The 18,460-nt window shown below is 36.4% G+C and overlaps 1 protein-coding gene across 6 annotated transcripts in view; it reads right to left on the minus strand.

Moving 5' to 3' along the window:
• Wdr59 (WD repeat domain 59) overlaps positions 1–18,460 on the minus strand; it is a 261,127-nt gene that overhangs the window by 144,673 nt on the left and 97,994 nt on the right. For all 6 annotated transcript variants that reach the window (XM_090397480.1, XM_090397478.1, XM_090397477.1 and 3 more), the window contains exons 10-11: positions 14,647–14,806; positions 10,961–11,040 (exon numbers count right to left, since the gene is read on the minus strand). In XM_090397480.1, coding sequence (XP_090253606.1) covers positions 10,961–11,040; positions 14,647–14,806 — 240 coding nt within the window. The remainder of the gene's footprint in view (positions 1–10,960; positions 11,041–14,646; positions 14,807–18,460) is intronic.

Below are 18,460 nucleotides of genomic sequence, written 5' to 3' on the forward strand. Positions count from 1 at the left end.
TTAGAACTTATGATGGAAGTTTGCTCAGCAAACTTCCATCTTATATCATATGTCAGATCTGAAACTACCATGTCAAACACTGTTTGCAAGTATTATTGGAGTGTTTATTAGAAGGGTAAACACTTCAAATAATACTTACAATGTTTGACAAGTTTCATATCTGACACAGAGATCCGACATATGATATAAGATGGAAGTTTTCTGAGCAAACTTCCATCATAAGTTCTAAGAAGAAGTTTGAAAATGGCATTCTGGCAGGTGGCTCAACTCTGTAAATGGGATTAACATTCTTTGTTATAGCATCGTTACTTTTTTTTTTATTACTTTGTTTGGGATTGTATTTTGCAAAAGTTTTTTGGCAATTTGGGATTTAGCTGACCAAATTGTATTCTTATTGGTTAAACCAAAATAAAAAATTATGGTACAACATGACAAAATTTCATGCTGGCTGGGGCTTCACCTGGTTAAACAAGGCCCCTGTTGTTTTCGCCAGGGAACCAGGGCGAACAGCGAAAAGTCAGCTACTGGAACAAATCTGAAAACAAACCCCAACTCAACATCACCAGAGTTAAAGATCGGTACTATCAATATAAGAAGCCTGAATGGCAAAGAAATGGAGCTAGCTGAGGAATTGGATAAGTACCAGATCGACATAATAGGGGTGACTGAAACAAAAAAGACAAAAACTGGTGAGATCTTTCTGAGCAATAAATACAAAATGTTATATTCAGGCAAAGACAATCAAGGAAAAGAAGGAGTAGCCATAGTATTCAACACAAAATATGAGGCTAATCTTCTTGAATGGCAGTCAGTCTCAAGTAGAGTGATGTGGGCAAACATGAGAATGGGGAACTGGACAATGAGACTTATTTGTGCCTATGGTCCCACAGAAGGTTCTACTAAGTTAGAAGTGGAGGAATTTTTTGAGGCTTTAGAAAAAGCAACAGACACAATGAAAAAGGAAAAGTTGGTCCTTGTTGGGGATCTAAATAGCAGAGTAAGAAATGATTGTGAGACATACAGAAATATTTTGGGAAAATTTGGAGAAAAGAGCAAAGCTAATAATAATGGCAAATACCTGTTGGATTTCTGCTCAGGAGATGGACTGGTTATTACTAACACCATGTTCCAACATAAAAATGTGCACAAATTCACATGGAGAGAAGAGGCAAGGAATAAGAAAAGTCTCATTGACTATGTTATTGTTGATAGTGATGTTTTCTCCCTGGTGCAGGACAGCAGAGTGTACAGAGGATTTGAAATTGGAAGTGATCACTATTTAGTCTTGAGCAGGATAAAATTGAATTTTATATTGAAAAGAATAACATGTAAGAAAGTTTTAAAGCGAATAAAAGTTGAGCAGCACTCAGATGTGAACTGTCGACTAAAACACACAAAGATTATTAAAGAAAAAATGAAAGAGTTCGAGGACAGGAACCAAACCTTGGAGATTCAGTGGCAAGCCTTGAAGAAAACACTGATTGATTCAGCTAGAGAGAGGCATGTGGAGAAATTGTCTGCAAGGATAGAAAAATTAGAACTCCATGGTGAACACAGGAAGTTAAAGAGGCAGTGAATGAAAAGAAGAAAGCATATCAAAAGTTCCTGGCAAATAAGTTAGCTTGTGCTCTTAGAGAATACAGAGACAAATGTAAGAAAGCTAAACACTGTGTAAAACTAGCTAAACAAAAGTCATGGGAGGACTTTGGCAAGAATAAAGAAAATAAATATCAAGAATGTGGCAAAATATTCTGGCAGTTGTTGAAGAAGCTTAAGAATGGATGAAAGAGTGTTGTAAAAGGAGTTAGAGATGATAAAGGTGACATGAAAACGGAAGAAAAAGATATCCTTGAAGTATGGAGTAATTACTTTGAAAAACTGTTAAATCAAACAAGCAGTGATGACAGCACAGTGGTAAAAAAACACTGCCCAGGCATGCAGTCAGGAATACATATCCATACTTGAAGTAGAAAAAGCCATCAAAGGCTTGAAATGTGGAAAGGCAGCAGGAGTAGATCATATTCGACCAGAAATGGTGAAGTATGGTGGTATAAGAGTCTTACAGTGGCTGCACTGCATAGTTCAGAAAGCTTGGACAGAGGGACGAATTCCCGATGATTGGAGTAGAGCTCTCATAGTACCCATATATAAAAAGGGAAATAAAACTGAATGTGAGAATTAGAGGTATTTCCGTACTGAGTGTTCCAGGCAAGATCTATGCAAGTATACTTGAGAAACGGTTGAGAAGAATTGTGGAAGAAAAGTTTGGTGAAGAACAAGCTGGATTCAGGCCAAATAGAGGCTGTCAGGATCAGATCTTCACTTTAAGACAAATAGTCGAGAAAGCATGGGAATATAATAAAGATCTGTATTTAAGTTTTGTTGATTTGGAAAAGACATATGACAAGGTGCCAAGAGAGAAGCTATTCAATATGTTACAGTTATATGGTGTCCATGGGGCATTATATCATGCAATACTTAGTCTTTATTTGAGTTGTAAGTCAGCAGTTAGAATTTAAGGAAGTACAGGATGATGGTTCAATGTTAAATCTGGTGTGAGACAAGGATGTACATTATCCCCTCTGTTATTCATTATCTATATGGATCACATTATGAAGGAAAGTGGTATTAAACATGATATCAAAATTGGAGATGTTAATGTCAGCTCTTTGCTTTATGCGGATGATGTTATACTTCTAAATAAATCCGCTACATGCAAGATTCTCTGACTAAATTGAATAGCTGTTGTAATAGATATGGTATGAAGGTCAGCATTAAAAAGACAAAGACAATGAAAATAGGCAGAATCATTGAAAATGTCAACTGTGTTGTGAATGGAGAACCTGTGGAACAAGTAAAACATTTCAGCTACTTAGGCATGATTTTTAGTGAAGATGGTATATTAAATATAGAAATAGACAACAGAATGAGCAAAGCTGGTATGGTGGGAAGTCAATTGAATAAATTCATATGGAATAAGAGAGAAATTAGTCAGAACACTAAATTAGCTGTATACAAGACAGTGTTCAAACCAGTTTTAACTTATGGATCTGAGAGCTGGGTCAGAAGTAAAACACTTGACCAAAGACTAGAGACCACAGATATGAGAGTCCTGAGAAAGATTATAGGCATGAACAGATGGCATCAATGGCAACATCATATTAAAAACGAGGATATTAGGAAAGAACTTGACATTGTCAGAATCCAGGAATGCGTTAGCAGAGCTAATCTCAGGTGGAATGGTCACTTAAACAGAATGGGCGAAGAAAGATTAGCAAAAGAAGTGTTCTCTGCCAGGTTTGCAGCAAAACGACCCAGAGGAAGACCAAGATATAGATGGATTGATAAGGTACAATGTGCCTTAGACGATAGAAATATAAGATCTGATGATGTTGGAGTCTTGACAAGTAACAGACTGATTTGGAGGAAAATTGTAGATAGGAAGTTAATAATGATGTAATTTTTTTTTCATGTAGTACTATTATATCCTGTACACCCCTTGAGGGTACATGGCAGGAATTTGATGATGATGATGACCATTTCATTATATAATCTTTCATTATTGATAGAAAGGAAAAAAGTTAGAGAAATGGGAGGTGAAAAACTCACAACAACCATCTACACAGAGGAACCCAGTCTCTTGACTGTGTGTGGATTCAATGGCAAGGCTTACACATCACAATATTTGGATCCCTCTCAAGGTAGGATCTGGTTGAGTAACTTAAACAGGACAATGTAAATGAGATAAGATTTTAAAAACAAATGCTTAAAGTAAAAGTGGCATGAAAAATACACAGAAGATCACATGAAATATTGTGATTACTGTAAAGCCAGCCCCAATTTCATTTTCCTTTTATATGTCTCCAGATGTTCTACAGCATATTTCCAACAATTCAGGTTCACCTATGTATATTTCTTTGCACATAATGTTCAGTGCTGTCAAGTGTCATCTTCTTCCAGGAGGTTGACTTTTATGGGTCTCTACCTGAAATCCATAATGTGCAGTAGAGAGATAAGATGGTGAGACTCTAATCTCTTCCATCTCACAGGCCATGTAAACACACACATCTACATCCTATGTCTGTAGATGTGTGTTTACATGGCCAGTTTGACTGTTTTGAGGGACAGAAAACATTCCACCTCAGCATGAATCATCTAAACTCACCCATTTGATTGAAAACACCTGATAAAGATTTTTCTCTCATCATAGATGAGATTCAAACCTGAGTATTTCTAACCAAAGAGTCATCTATACCAAATGAGCTACAAAGACTCCCTTGCACACATACGACATCGTAAAGATACCATTTTTTTTTTTTTTTTTTTTCCCAGTGAGTGTAGTGTTTTCAGAAAATGCAGAACAGTCTTTTTTGTATGTAAAGGATATATTTCTGTTGTTTTAGGATATTTTCTTTTTCTATGACACTGGATCTTACTAATAGCATCAATACTGTGAGATACTAGAATTTATTTCTAAATTTAAGATGAGACATAAGAAAATACCAAGGAACTGTGAAAAGATATGTAACTATAATAATATCATTGAGCCTCTGTAGATTCCCAGTTAATGACAATGCCCTTTGTTTGAAAGACTCTGGTTCAAATCATGTCTAGGACAACCTTTATTTAATGTTTTTGCAACTGAAGGAGAATCAGACAGTCTCATATGGAAGTTTTTTTTGTTTTTTTAAATCCTGGAAACTTGGGTTTTTCCTCCCATAAGACAGAAACTGGAGAGAGAATACATGTTACAGTTGATAGATGCAGCAAACTGCACAGATAGGATTAACTCTCCTATTGCAGTATAAAATTTCTGAGAAGTTACTTGTCCATGACAGGCCACGGAGCCTAATACATAAGAGGAAGATAATAATATCATATAAAAAGTACAAATATTCTTCATTTTCCATATAAGTATTAAGCCAAATAACCTACCATAGCTGAGTAATTCAGCTTAAAAAATTATTTATTATGACAGGCCAGAGTTACTACTGTTATCTCTATAGCATGTCTCTCATTAGTCCCCCCCCTTTTTTTCCTCTTCCCCTGCTGAATTCTGTGCAAGTCCTAACTTTTTTTTTTTTTTAGTTGAAAAAAATTCCCCTTATAAATGTTCCAATTCTCAGACCTAACTCACTTTTAGGAAAACGGCTTATAAATGTTCCTTATAACATTTATAAAGGTTTATTGATGCAAGGACAGCAAAGGTTACAGCAGTATACATGGTAATAATAGCAATAAATTAATGTTCTGTACAAAAAGCAATTTTATTTTTTTTTTTAAAAAAAGTGTAAATTAAACATTGCAATATCTATACAAAAATAGAATTCATAATCAAATGTGCAAATATAAATTAATTCTTTGCAAAAAGTTTAGAACATCGTGCAATTTGTCCGAGTCTGATAAATCTGCCTGAATGTATATGACTCAACTAGATTAGTAAAAATTTCATTCCTCTCTCTTTCTCGTGATGTGCTGGCACTGCACCAGAATATGACATATGGTGAGATGTTTGTTTCATTTTTCACACACAAGCAGGCGTGAAAAAGCAGGGTTTCATCAACCCTCAATAAATAAGAATTGTGTAAGATGATGACTGACCAATGCAGAGCCTAGCAAGAACAACTTCCTCTCTCTCTGTCTCAGTTGATTAGACTGACTGCCAATGCCTAATTTTAGGCTTAATCTAATGCAATTTGTCAGTGCTTCCTGCCATGAAGACTGCCACTATGTAATTAGCTTTGATCTTATAAGCTGTCAGAAGTCTGTATATGGGAGTGAAAACAGTACCTGAAAAAAGTATATAAGCTGATCTAGCAGCTGCAATCTCATTTCTTTTAATTCCAATAAAATGAGAATCTAGTACAATCATACATCAAAATTAAGGGTTTTCACATTAAAGGAAAACCTCACAAAGCACTGGATGTGAATTATACCAAGGAGATAAGATGGCCGGTAAAGAATTCAATGAGTCTGTATAAATTACGTACTTTTGGTAGCATCTTTCTTTTATAGGTACAAGTGCAAGCTGAATGGCATGCAAGTCTGCTATATAATTACTGCAATTAAGTGGGATCTGTTTGGATATAGTAATGTCAGGAAACACAGGAGCACAGCCAACAGAGATTCAGATCTTGATCAACAGTAAGATGTGCAAGAAATCATAGTGGGTTGCTCTGTGTGCATTAAACATTTGCAGGTAGACAGATGGTGTATGACACTTCTGTAGTTGACAAAGTGAGAAGCTGCAGTACAGAGTGCAAACCTGCTACAGAGGAATGTTAAGTTCAGTGCAGATAATTTGTCAACATTTATGCCAATATTTTCCATAATCTCCTTAACATGCATGCCAAAGGGACAAATAGCAGCCTAATGTGTGTGATATTGAGTTTCCCAACGTACAGAAAAGGGGCTCGTGCATAGGCACTGCGGACCTGCAGACCCCCAATTTTTCTCGATATATAAATATATTTATTTATATTTGCTTGTAATATTTAATTTTATCATCAACAATCCTATAAAATTCTCTTATTTTGTATAAAAAATAATAAAAATCCATCTTGTAGCACTTAGGAGGGAGAAGGATGCTAGCAGCACTGTGTTTACCACAGTGTCATATTGCTATGTGCACAAGCATATGCACGTCATAGTGAGATGCGAGCTATTAGCATAATGCGGAATTGTCCGTCGCGGAGTTCCACTGTTGTTTTTTTATGCAGTTTGCGCCAGTAGTAGAATGTTCGTAGTGCTTATCGTGTTTACTCCTTCTCTTTAAATATTTGGACATTACAATTAAAGGATTTAATTGTAATGTCCAAAAATTAAATCCATTCCTTTAATTACAATTAAAGGAATGGATTTTATTTTTAAGTAATTTTGAATTATACTAAACTGGATAATTTTATCGATAATAAACAATATTTTTTCATGTTTAATTTTTTTTTTAATTTTTACCATAATTTTGATATTTTATCCAAACACATATACTCTATATTTATAGTGTATGTATATTTCGAAAGTTGCAGCACCCCCCCGATTTCGAGCCACCACTGGCTGAGATACTCTGTTTTTAAAGATGTTGGAGGTTTAAGTGTATCAAAAGGAAGAATGGTGTTCCTGGTCAGAACCAGGTAATCATCATTACATATCAGGATGCACCTCATACGTGTCACTCCCTAATCTTTGCGCTCTGAACGTATCTCATCAGGAACATTAAGGAGATTCCATTCTGATATCACTCTTCTACAAGAATTGAGTGTTTGATGAGGTGATACTGTGATTGGTACTCCACCAATTGATGTTGCTGTCAGTAGTTTTTCAGAATTCTGCTGATATCACCAGAACACAGTTTCTTAACTGTTTTGGAGAGCCCACCAGTCCTTTTCTCTAACTAAATTGAATCACAGTTGTGAAATATTTGGTATGAAAATCAGCAATAAAAAGACCAAAAGTATGAAAACAGGCAGAAACATAGAAAGCTTCAGTTGCACATTCTCAATGGAGAACCAATAGAACAAGTAAAATATTTTAGCTATTTGGGCACAGTTTTTAGTGAAGATGACAAGCTAAATTTGTAAACAGAACAAGCAGAGGTGGTATAGTGGGAAGCCAACTGAATAAATTTATATGGAATAAGAGAGGGAAATTAGCCAAAGCACCAAACCAGCAGTACATAAACAGTATTCAAATCAATTTTAAGTTATGGGTGTAGAGTTGGGTTAGAAATAAAGCACCTGATCAAGACTAGAGCCCACAGATGAGAGTTCTGAGAAAAATGAGGGGCCTGAACAGATGACAGAAGCACATTAACAATGAAGACATTAGGAGGGAACTTGATATTGTTTGCATTCAAGAATGTGTGAACAGAGCTAATCTAAGGTGGTATGGTCACTTAAACAGAATGAGAGAAGAAAGGTCAGCAAAACAATCTGATGCAAAGATGAAGGGGAAAAAGACCCAATCCACCAAGGTCCTAGGTGAATTGATTCTGTCAAAAGTGCCTTAGAAGAATGAAATATTAGATACAACAAGTGCTGATAAATAATAGACTAATTTGTTGGAAAATTGTTAATAGGAGATTAATAATAATGTAACTAAATAATGTAGTGCTGTCACAGTAGCCTGAAATCCCCTTCAGGGTACATGCACTGCTTGAAAAAAGTCAGTGGACACAGTGTGAGGAACAAACAGCCATGGTACCAAGCTTAATAAAATGGAGGTCCTCTTTTCACCGTGATGACTGCAGCAATCTTACGAGGCATACTTTCCACAAATGTACAATAGCAATCATGGGAATTTTGGACCATTCTTCCTGTAAGCATGTAAAGTCCTGGACTGTTGTAGAGTGGACGTCCCTTGACCTCACCCGATGCTCCAGTTCATTCCATTTCAGATATCATTAGGGTTGACATCAGGGCTCTGTGGAGGCCAGATAAGTGTGGTGGCATTCGTGTCCACAAACCATGCAGTTACAGTGGGCTTACGACAGCACCTTGTCTTGCTGTAAGAGATAATGATCAATTCCATAGAAACACCACAAAGTAAGAAGCATTACATTGGCCAGAATGTTCAGATACTTCTTGGAATTCAATGTTCATGGCACCACAAACGGAGGTCCAAGGCCAAACTAGGAAAAACAAGAGCATACCATCACACCACCACCACCTCTGAATTTCATAGTTGGGGTTATGCACTCTGGTAAGAAAAGTTCACCAGGCATCTGCCACACTCACATCCGTCCATCCATCCATCTGCTTGTAAAGGATATAGCATGATTTATCACTCTATATCACAACTTTCCAAACTTCCACTGTACATGCTCTTTGTCCTACTGAAAATAATGCTGTATGTTGATTCAGGTCATCTCTGGCTTGCATATTGTGGTCTTATCGCGGAAACCCATGTTGTGAGCCTCGGTTCTGAATGTTTTCGTGCAGATTCATCTTACAGTCAATGCCCAGAATTCGACATGTCAGCCAACAAATGGCAGTTTTTACATACCTTTAATAGCACCCTACAATCACATTTGGTGAATGTAGTGGGTCATCCACTGGTAGCACTTGCAGTTGACTCCCTGCACTTCTATCTCAGTATGGTATCACTGACTGTTACCAATGTCACCAATTTGTCCACAATTGGCCAAACAGATAGGCCTGCAACCTGGCATCCTATCACAATGCCTCTCAAATTCAGTCAATTCTCTTCTCGCAGCCATTTCATCCAAACACGGTTGCACTGACTTGGGAGCATCATATTCTTCTAATTTATAATGGCTACAAACATGTGACTCGTTACATGGCACAATGCACTTTTCCCATGGGGGTGTGCACTGACATCTTTCCAAGCAGTGTATCAGGAAACAGATGATGATGATTATGATATTTTCCCTATTGGCATTTCACTTGTTGCATGGATGATCAGAAACACTGGTATGATATCTTTTGTTTCTTACTTCTGTTATCAAATGATGTAATTATGGTATTAGTACTTCTTTGGGAAACCTTGTTAGGGCCCCTGAAACATTTCAGGATGAAGAATTCATGCTAAAGAGATTCTCTGTTGGGTGCTAAAGCACTCCACACAGCCACACATGGATGTCCTCTGAGCTAGCAAGCAATAAGCAGTGACTGCACTTGGGAGTGGAATGCCAGGGCAACTCCAAATGCTATACCAGTGCCATAGCAAGCCTTAAGCCCGGTCCCCCCCCAGACCATGGGGGAGGATACTTACTGCAACACTTTGACCCTTGCAAGCAAGCCCACTAGCTGAATGATCCTGCCGAGCCATGTAGGACCACCGGCTATCTTGATGAAGCAGAGGCCAAAGTAATGCAAGACTATCAGGATTCTCCTTTATGGATGTCCACTATAGTGAGAAGGCACTGGATCCCAGTGATGTGATCTGAAAGAAAGGATAGTAAAAAAGACTCAGGAAAAATAGAACAAAGAATATGGCCAAGAAAGCAAAGAAAAGGAGGAAGAATGAAAAAGGCTAGTACCCTCACTGAGAGGTCCTCTCCACTATGAACAGGTGCCCTACGGGTGGAATCAAAGTCATACTATTCTCATCATCAGTGGTCCTAACAGGCACTTTAAGCACCCACGACCTTCCAACTATACTTGGACTTCGCAACCATAACTCGAAGATAAGGTGGTTAGCCCCATGCCTCCCAGTATGTCCTATGTGTGTAGATGCATGTATTCACGGGGCCAGTTTGCTTTTTCTGGGGCACGAAAAACTCAAGTTTCCAGGTGAAAAAAACCTCCTACTTCCGTATACGACCGGCTAACTCACCTTTTGTCGAAAGAGACCAGATAAAGGTACTCATGTCACTAATGGGAATCAAACCCAGGTCTTTCCAACCAAAGGTCTTCGTCTATATCGAATGAGCTATGGAGACTCTGTCATATTATTCTACCAACCATATTATGGATGTGTCCACGTGGTTAGCCTAGTGGCTATGCACTTTGCAACCATATGCCTGGGGAAGGAGTGTCCTAGGTTAGATTCCCATTGACGACGTGAGGAGCTTAAGGATCTTTCTTAGCCATAGCCAAGTTAGCCAGTCTTGGACAGCAGCTCCCCCCCCCCCAGTTTATCTGGGGGTTTTCATCCCGCAAACAGGCAAACCGAACGATGAACACACAGGCCACAGTCAACAAATACATACTTAATCCCTCATTGGGAAGGCTCAACCAGTCCTAAGAGGTGATCGGGCAACAGGGGTACCCCCACACAAATAAATAAATAAAAAATTATGGATGTGTGCTTGTAATATTCTTTAATAATATTCTCTCCTCCATGAACAGATGCCCTATGGGTGGAATCAATGTCATACTATTCTACCAACCATATTATAGATGTGTGTTTATAATATTCTTTAGTGTTTTAAATGTCAGTCTCTTCTTTCATCAAACCAAACCTGTAACAACCATATACTGTAAGTAAATATGCTATTTACTTGTTTCAGATGAGCATCTATAGTCCAGATCCTTAAACTCTGATCCTTAGACCATGTGACAAGCTGATAATCTTTGGAATCTATTTAAAAAAAGAAAAAACTTCCTTAGCTGATATTTATTGTAAAGGAATTCATATTTCCATACATTATAAATATATTTAGCCAGGAGCTAACTATCAACAATTAGAATGACACACACACAGAGAGAAAGTCAATAACTTTACAATAATATTCCAGAGACTATTTCCAGTCAAAAATATAAAGGTGTCTCATTCTTATCAGTTACAAAGCCATGAGGTATCCAAAATATAGCTTAACTTTAAAAAAACATTTTAAAATAAATGATTATACTGAACAGTGTGGTTCAAGAAACATGCAAAAGGATTGCTAACAGCCTGGATGCAGTTCCCAAATAATTTATATGAAGCAGAATCTCATAAAAACCTAGGGCATTATTAATGCATCTTAATGAATTATTAATGCTTCATGGGTATGACAAATGCAATGCAAGAACACTAAACCCCACACTTAACAGCATACATCAATAAAACATTCCAGATCCGAATTAGCTGCTGCTTATTCTACCGGGTCGTGCCTGGATGGAGTCCAAGATTAGTGGTATGCAGAAGGTAAATGTCAAGGAAAAGTAATACACTCGTTTTCTGTCTAGGAGGCATGCCCTGAGTTTTTCACCAACACTACATGCTCCTACTTTTAGCTCATTTTTAGCAGAAATCAACCATGCAAGCCAACAAAAAAAAAGTTAGCAATGCAAATCAAGAAATAATTCCCTTAAAAAATAATAAAATGCAACAGAACTCAAAAAATATAATAAAAACCTCACTAAAAGTTCATAAAAAAAACTATTACCCACACCACTACCACCACCCAAAAAAAAACATCTATGTCATCAACATTCACTGATTTTAATATCAGTATAAATTACATATACTACCACTTGCACACATCTAATCCAACCTACTGGAAAGTCTTCAACAATTACTTAACTTTAGAAACTAAGTATGACTATCACAAGAATGGAAATTCTTGTGCATCTGTGAAATATGGCATTCCATTTCATTGTATGACAAATCTTGAACCCTCACCCTCTCTTTATAATCTAATCTGGCTCAAAATTTCCTTGTCCCATTCAGTTATTGTCTAACATTCATTTTGATAGCCACTCTGACATTTTCCATTATTTGTTTGTATTCATCTATGGTCCAAAATCCCAAAAGTCTTACTTGGGGACTTTACATTCATGACTTAGAATGGTTCCCTCTCTCTCTGTTTTGTTCAAGAGAAGAGATATTTGCTGTCAGCAACAATATTCCACACTGTCCACAAGAATATCTGATTTGAAGAAACTGAAGGTATTTACAAACACCCTTCAGTTTACCAACACCCTCCATACCATGAATCTTTATTGGTGACGTAATGTCTTCATCTACAATCTACATTCAGTTGGAAAATATGGGATATATCAATGTCAACAAGTCTGCAATAACTTCAACCACAAACAAACATGGTGGAAAACATCGCACAATTGAAAAATATTTGGCATGGAAATTTTCAACTACATTCTTAATGGAGATCCTATTGAACAAGTATTTCAGCTATTTAGACATAATTTTTAGGAACAAATCTGATATGAAAATTACAAATTAAATATAAAACAGATAACAAAATTAGCAAAGTTGGTATGATGGGAAATCAATATGAATAAATTTATATGGAATAAGACAAATCAGACAAAACACTAAACTAGAAGTATACAAAGCAGTGTTCAAACCAATTTTAACTAATGGATATCTGGAGACCAAAAATGTGAGAGTTGTGAGAAATATTAGGAGAGTAAGCAGATGGCATTAATGGCATGAGGATATTAGGAAGAAACCTGACACTGTTAGCATTCAAGAATGTGTGAGCAGAGCTAATCTGAGGTGGTATGATCATATGAGCACCTAAAAGAATGAGAAGAAAGGTTAGCAAAACAGGTGTTTGATGCTAAGATAGAAAAAAAAAAAAAGATCCAGAGGAAAACCAAGATCTATGTGGCATGGTGTAGTCAGAAGTATCTGTCTTCTAGGGTACTTCTGACTACACCATGCCACATAAGATCTGATAATAAAAAGTGGTGCTGACAAATTATAGAATAATTTGAAGGAAAACTGTTGACAGAACATTAATAATGGAAAATCATTTAATGCTGTTGTAGTATTCCATATACCCTTTGACGGTATATATCAGGAAATTGATGATGACAATTTGCAGTTGTATAAATGACAAATGATGTTCTGCAGAGAACAATACACCTAATTTTTTGGAAGCTGAAAAAGCAATGGCTGAAATGAGATTGTGTCAAGAAAGACTAGATGTACATGTCAGTCAAAGAAGAGAGATAATCATCTTTGGAAATCTGAATATTATCAAGAGTAAAAAAAGAAGTAAAGTGAAATCTTTCTTGTAAGAATTAAGACATATGTATTTTGGTAGCACTGAAGTTCACAATGTTATTCTCATCCTACTTGGAAAATAGTAAGCAAGTCAGTTTCAAAAGTGAGGGGGTAGGAGAGAGAGAGTGTGTGTGTGCATGCGCTATAAGGTTTGTCAAATGAAGAAAAATGGAGTGTACTGTCATCAGCAAAGCCACAGATAGGATTTGAGGTCAGCAAGAAGTCATTTATGTACAAGAGGAAAGGTGTGGGTGAAAATAAGGAGCGCTGAGGTACTCCAGCATTAGTGTGGAAACTAAGAGGAAGCTATTCACTATTACACATAATGAGTGAACAGAAAGGAAGCTGGCAATCTAAATGCAGAGAATGAAAGGTAGATCACAAGATGGAATTTGCTGGGCAAGGCTCTGTGCCAGACCCAGTCAAATGTCAAGAGATTGACAATCTTTGTATCCAAAGATGAGTAATGATGGTGTTAAGAAATCAGCTGTGGAACCAAAAGTGGCAAAATTCACTTGTTTTCATATTGTAAGATAAATGCCATTCAAGTAGGAAAGACTAAAGAAGCAAAATAAGAATATGTGTTAATTATGAAACACACATTTTCAGTACAATAAGAGAGATATTATAAGATGATTTGCTAATGTCTAAATTATTCTGAATTATCTGATTTCTTTTTATTGAAAGACTAAAGAAAGTATGGAGTGAGCTGTTCTTTGTAGCATGGGAGGTAATTTGTCATTGTCACCAATGCAGCAGTTGGATGAAAAGAACAATGCAAAGTCTGCTTTATCTTTGGGTGATGATGAGATTGCATTATCAAGATGAAAAAGTAAGTGATGGAAATGTTGAAGTGCAAAAATTGCATCCATTTGATTTCAATTAATCTGATACTCCAGCTTTTCTGTTAATTGCTTCAGGAAGCCATGGTGACAGCTCTTCCACATTAGCCCAAGCAAGAAAATACAGCTATAGTTCTCATACCAATTAACTGTTTGCCTCAACAATGCCTTTTTTTGTTGTTGTGTTGTTAGTAGAATTACTAACAAAAAAAAGGCATTGTTGAGATAATCGACTTTTGCAGTGTGTATGCAATTTTAAACTGAGATTTCATTTAATAAAGGTGTTTACACAAGACAAGACATTAATAAAGGAGTTTTACACAAGATAAGCTTGTGTAAAACTCCTTATCCCTTCCTAAAGGAACAGAAAATAATTCCATGCACTAACCTTCTTGATGCTTTCGCCAACCAAATTCCATTACCACATCTGAATGACCTACAAAAGTATGAATTGGACTATCAAGGTTTGTAATATTCCAAAGGACCAGACTATTTTCACCTCTTCTTAGCTGGGGTACAATGACAGTCACTAGACCATCACCAAATGGCTAAATGGGAAGAAGAAAAAATAAAATAAAATATATAAATTGGATTTTATACTGAAATATGTAAATTAAGTTACAAATTACGTTTTAGTGTCATGATATTAAATCTCACCCGTCAACCAGATGTTAGAGGATTTTTTTTTTATTATGAAAAGATCTACATTCAAATCCCATCTAGGACACATTTCAACTGAAAGCGAGTTAGCCAATATCATATGGAAATAGCAAGGTTTTTTCATCCTGTAAACAGACAACCTAGCCAGAAGAATGAAAACACACACACACACACACACACACACACACACACAGAATTAAAAGGCTGAAAGAAGCCTAGTTCTGTCACAGGCCACTGAGCTTACTGTGTAAAGAGAAAACAAGAAATATAGATGCAATAGATAACAACAGACTGAAGTTCCTATGGCAGTGATGTGGGGGGGGGGGGGTCAAGAAAACCATGTATGGGCATGTAGTCAAGAAAAAAGAAAGAATCGCAAACACTTAAGCCTATCTGTATGTGATGATCTGGATATTATCAACGGTGTTAGGAGGCAAAGTGTGATCTTTCTTGAATGAAATAAAGCAGAAATGTGTTTTGTGGTAAGATGACAAGTTGTTCTCACCACACTGAAATGTGGCAAGATCAGTATTTAGGGCAGTGATTGTGGAAATCTTTAGATTGGGATATATCAGCACTACCATTTGTTTGCAAACTTGCAGTGGGTGCAGTTTGGGTAGAAATAAAGATGGTATGATGTTTTAAATAAAGCAAGTTAGAAAATAACACCTACTTCAGTTCCAGCAAAACTATATGAGAGATCCTCATAGTCAGTCTTCTGCAAGTAGGTGTCAACAACATGTCGTCGTTGTCCAGTAGCATCCTCTATCAAGAGGGTTGCAGCAGATGAGCAGCTCTTCTCCATTCCTCTCTGTCTGTTGCCTCTGTCATTCTTAAACCAGTCCATTCCACTATGTCATTGAACCACTCTCTAGTTGGTCTTCCACTCAGCTTTCCCTTGTAATATAGTTCTTGTCAGATGTCCCAAAGAACCTCTCAGAAGATGTCCTGCAAATCTGGTCTTTCTTTGCATAATATTCTTGAGCAGTGTTCTTTCCATCCCAACTCTTCTTAAAACTTCTTGATTTGATATTCTCTCTATATAGCTAATATTTTCTATCTTTCTATAACACCACATTTCCAATGCATTAATTCTTTCCATATCTCTCTCTTTCTGAGTGTCCATGACTCACTTCCATAACTTGCAATACTCCAAACTGTTGCTTTAACTATTCCAACTCTAACACCTATTTTAATATTCTTGTTTATTAAAATTCTCTTCAGTTCCATAAATGATGATTTAACTTTGCCTATTCTATTTCTAATGTCCAACTCTGAAGTTCCTTTCTCTGAGATCCAGCTACCTAAATATTGAAATCTATCCACGTCTTCTAAAATCTTTCCTCCACATCTCCTATTTTTCTGCCCATTATCATTATCTTGGTCTTCTTTGTGTTAATCGTTAGTCTGTACTTTTTACAAGAGTTTTCAATTCTTTGAACAATTTGTTGTAATCCATTTTCACTTTCTGCCATCACCACTACATCATCCGCATATCTTAAGTTATTAATGAGTCTTCCATTTATTTTTATTCCTTCTACATCCTCAAGCGCCTCTCTAAGCATCTGTTCACTATAAAGGTTAAACAATAATGGTGATAACTTACATCCTTGTCTAACTCCTCTCTCCACCGGGAATTCTCCTGTTTCCTCTCCATTTACACATACTGACGCTGTTTGTGACCAATATAATCTCTTTAAAATTTCCAAGTCATAAGAGTCAATATCAATATTTTCTAGAATGTCAAAAAGCCTTTTATGTTTCACTATATCAAATGCCTTTTCAAAATCTAGAAATTCCAAAAACAACTTTCCACCATGGTTTAGTGTTTTCTCCCCAATAATTCTTAGACAAGTTATAGCCTCTCTAGTTCCTCTGTTTGGTTCGGAATCCAAACTGTTCCTCATTCATTTCTTTTTCTATTTTATTCTTAATTCTCTCTAAAATTATTTGTGCCAGAATTTTTGCTGTGCGAGTTATAAGACTTATCGTTCTAAAATTGTTACAGTCTAAAACTCCTGTCTTTTTTGGAATGGGGATAAAAATTGATCTAAACTCTGGTACTTCCATACCTTTTTCACCTATATTCCTTACAAGTTCTATCTGTATACCATCTATTCCAGGGAATTTTCCTTCTTTCATCTTTTGAATTGCTAGATTCAATTCCTCCCTCATGGTGTACAGTCTCTGCCCACTATGCTCTTTCATTTGATTTTCTCCTCTTTCTCTGTCTTCATAAAGTTTACATATATATTCTTCCCATCTCTGTAATATCTTCTCTTTTTCTATCAGAATTTCACCTCTTTCATTCTTGACTGCTCCAGTCCTTTGCATCTTTCTCCTTTCTGTCATCATATTAATATTTTTATAAACACCTTTTATGTCATTTCTTTCTGCCTTTGCTGTTGTATCTTTACTTATTTCATCTAACCACTCTTCCTTTTTCCGTCTCATCTCTCTCTTTGTATCTCCCTACTCGAGTCTTTATACTGCTTTTTTTTCTCCTCTGTTTTACTAACTAACTTTCTTCTTTGTGTTATTTTCCTCAAGATATTGTCCGTCATCCATGGTTTCTTACTTTTCTCTCTTTCCTTTTCTTTTTTGGCTAAATATAATTCTGTAGCAGTAATTATGCTTTCCTTCAGAATCTTCCATTTTTCATTTACATCGTTACTTTCTTGTATATTTCTTTCATTCATTTCTTCCTCTACTTTCTTTGCAAATTCATTCACTGTACTTGGTATCTTCAGCCGTTCCATGATTTGTTCCGTTTCTCTGCAGTTACCTTTTTTAGATTAATCCTCATCTTAGTTGACAGCAATATATGATCTGTATCACAGTCTGCTCCTGGATATGTTGTCACATCTTTTATAATGTTTCTATATCTTTTGTTTATCAAAACATAATCTATCTGATTCTACTATTTATATCCTCCCTTGGGGCTTTCCACTTATACAATCTTCTTGGATGTTTCTTAAACCAAGTGTTCATAATTGCTAAATCATGTTTTCTACAGAAATCCAACAGCATATCTCCTCTTTCATTTCTCACTCCCAATCCATATAGCACAATATCTTCCTCCCTTCCTCTTCCGATTATTGCATTCATATCGCCCTGTATTATAATTATATCTTTTGTTTCTTTACATTTCAAACCCTGTTCTATATCACCATAAACTCTCTCTATCTTCTCATCTTCATAATCACAAGTAGGTAAATATACCTGAATAAGTAAAATATTTCTTGGTTTTGCTTTCATCTTTACTACCAAAACTCTGTCTGAGATTTGCCAGTAGCCTTCCACACATCCTGCCACTCGTTTATTCAATATTATACCAACACCTGCTTGATGTTGCTCTTCCCCTCCTGAATAAATGATTCTCATTCCATCCTCTGTTCTAAAATCTCCTTTTCCTTTCCATCTCACCTCAGCCATTCCCAGAACATCTATTTTCAATCTTAGCATCTCAAACAACACCTACTTCAGCAAACCTCTATGAGAGACGCTTATAGAGAGTCGTCTGGAAGTACGTGTCAGAAATA

This window comes from Typopeltis vanoorti, chromosome 9 (assembly GCF_054136105.1).
Source record: "Typopeltis vanoorti isolate ZY-2024b chromosome 9, IOZ_Tvanoo_1.0, whole genome shotgun sequence".
Taxonomy (NCBI): domain Eukaryota; kingdom Metazoa; phylum Arthropoda; class Arachnida; order Uropygi; family Thelyphonidae; genus Typopeltis; species Typopeltis vanoorti.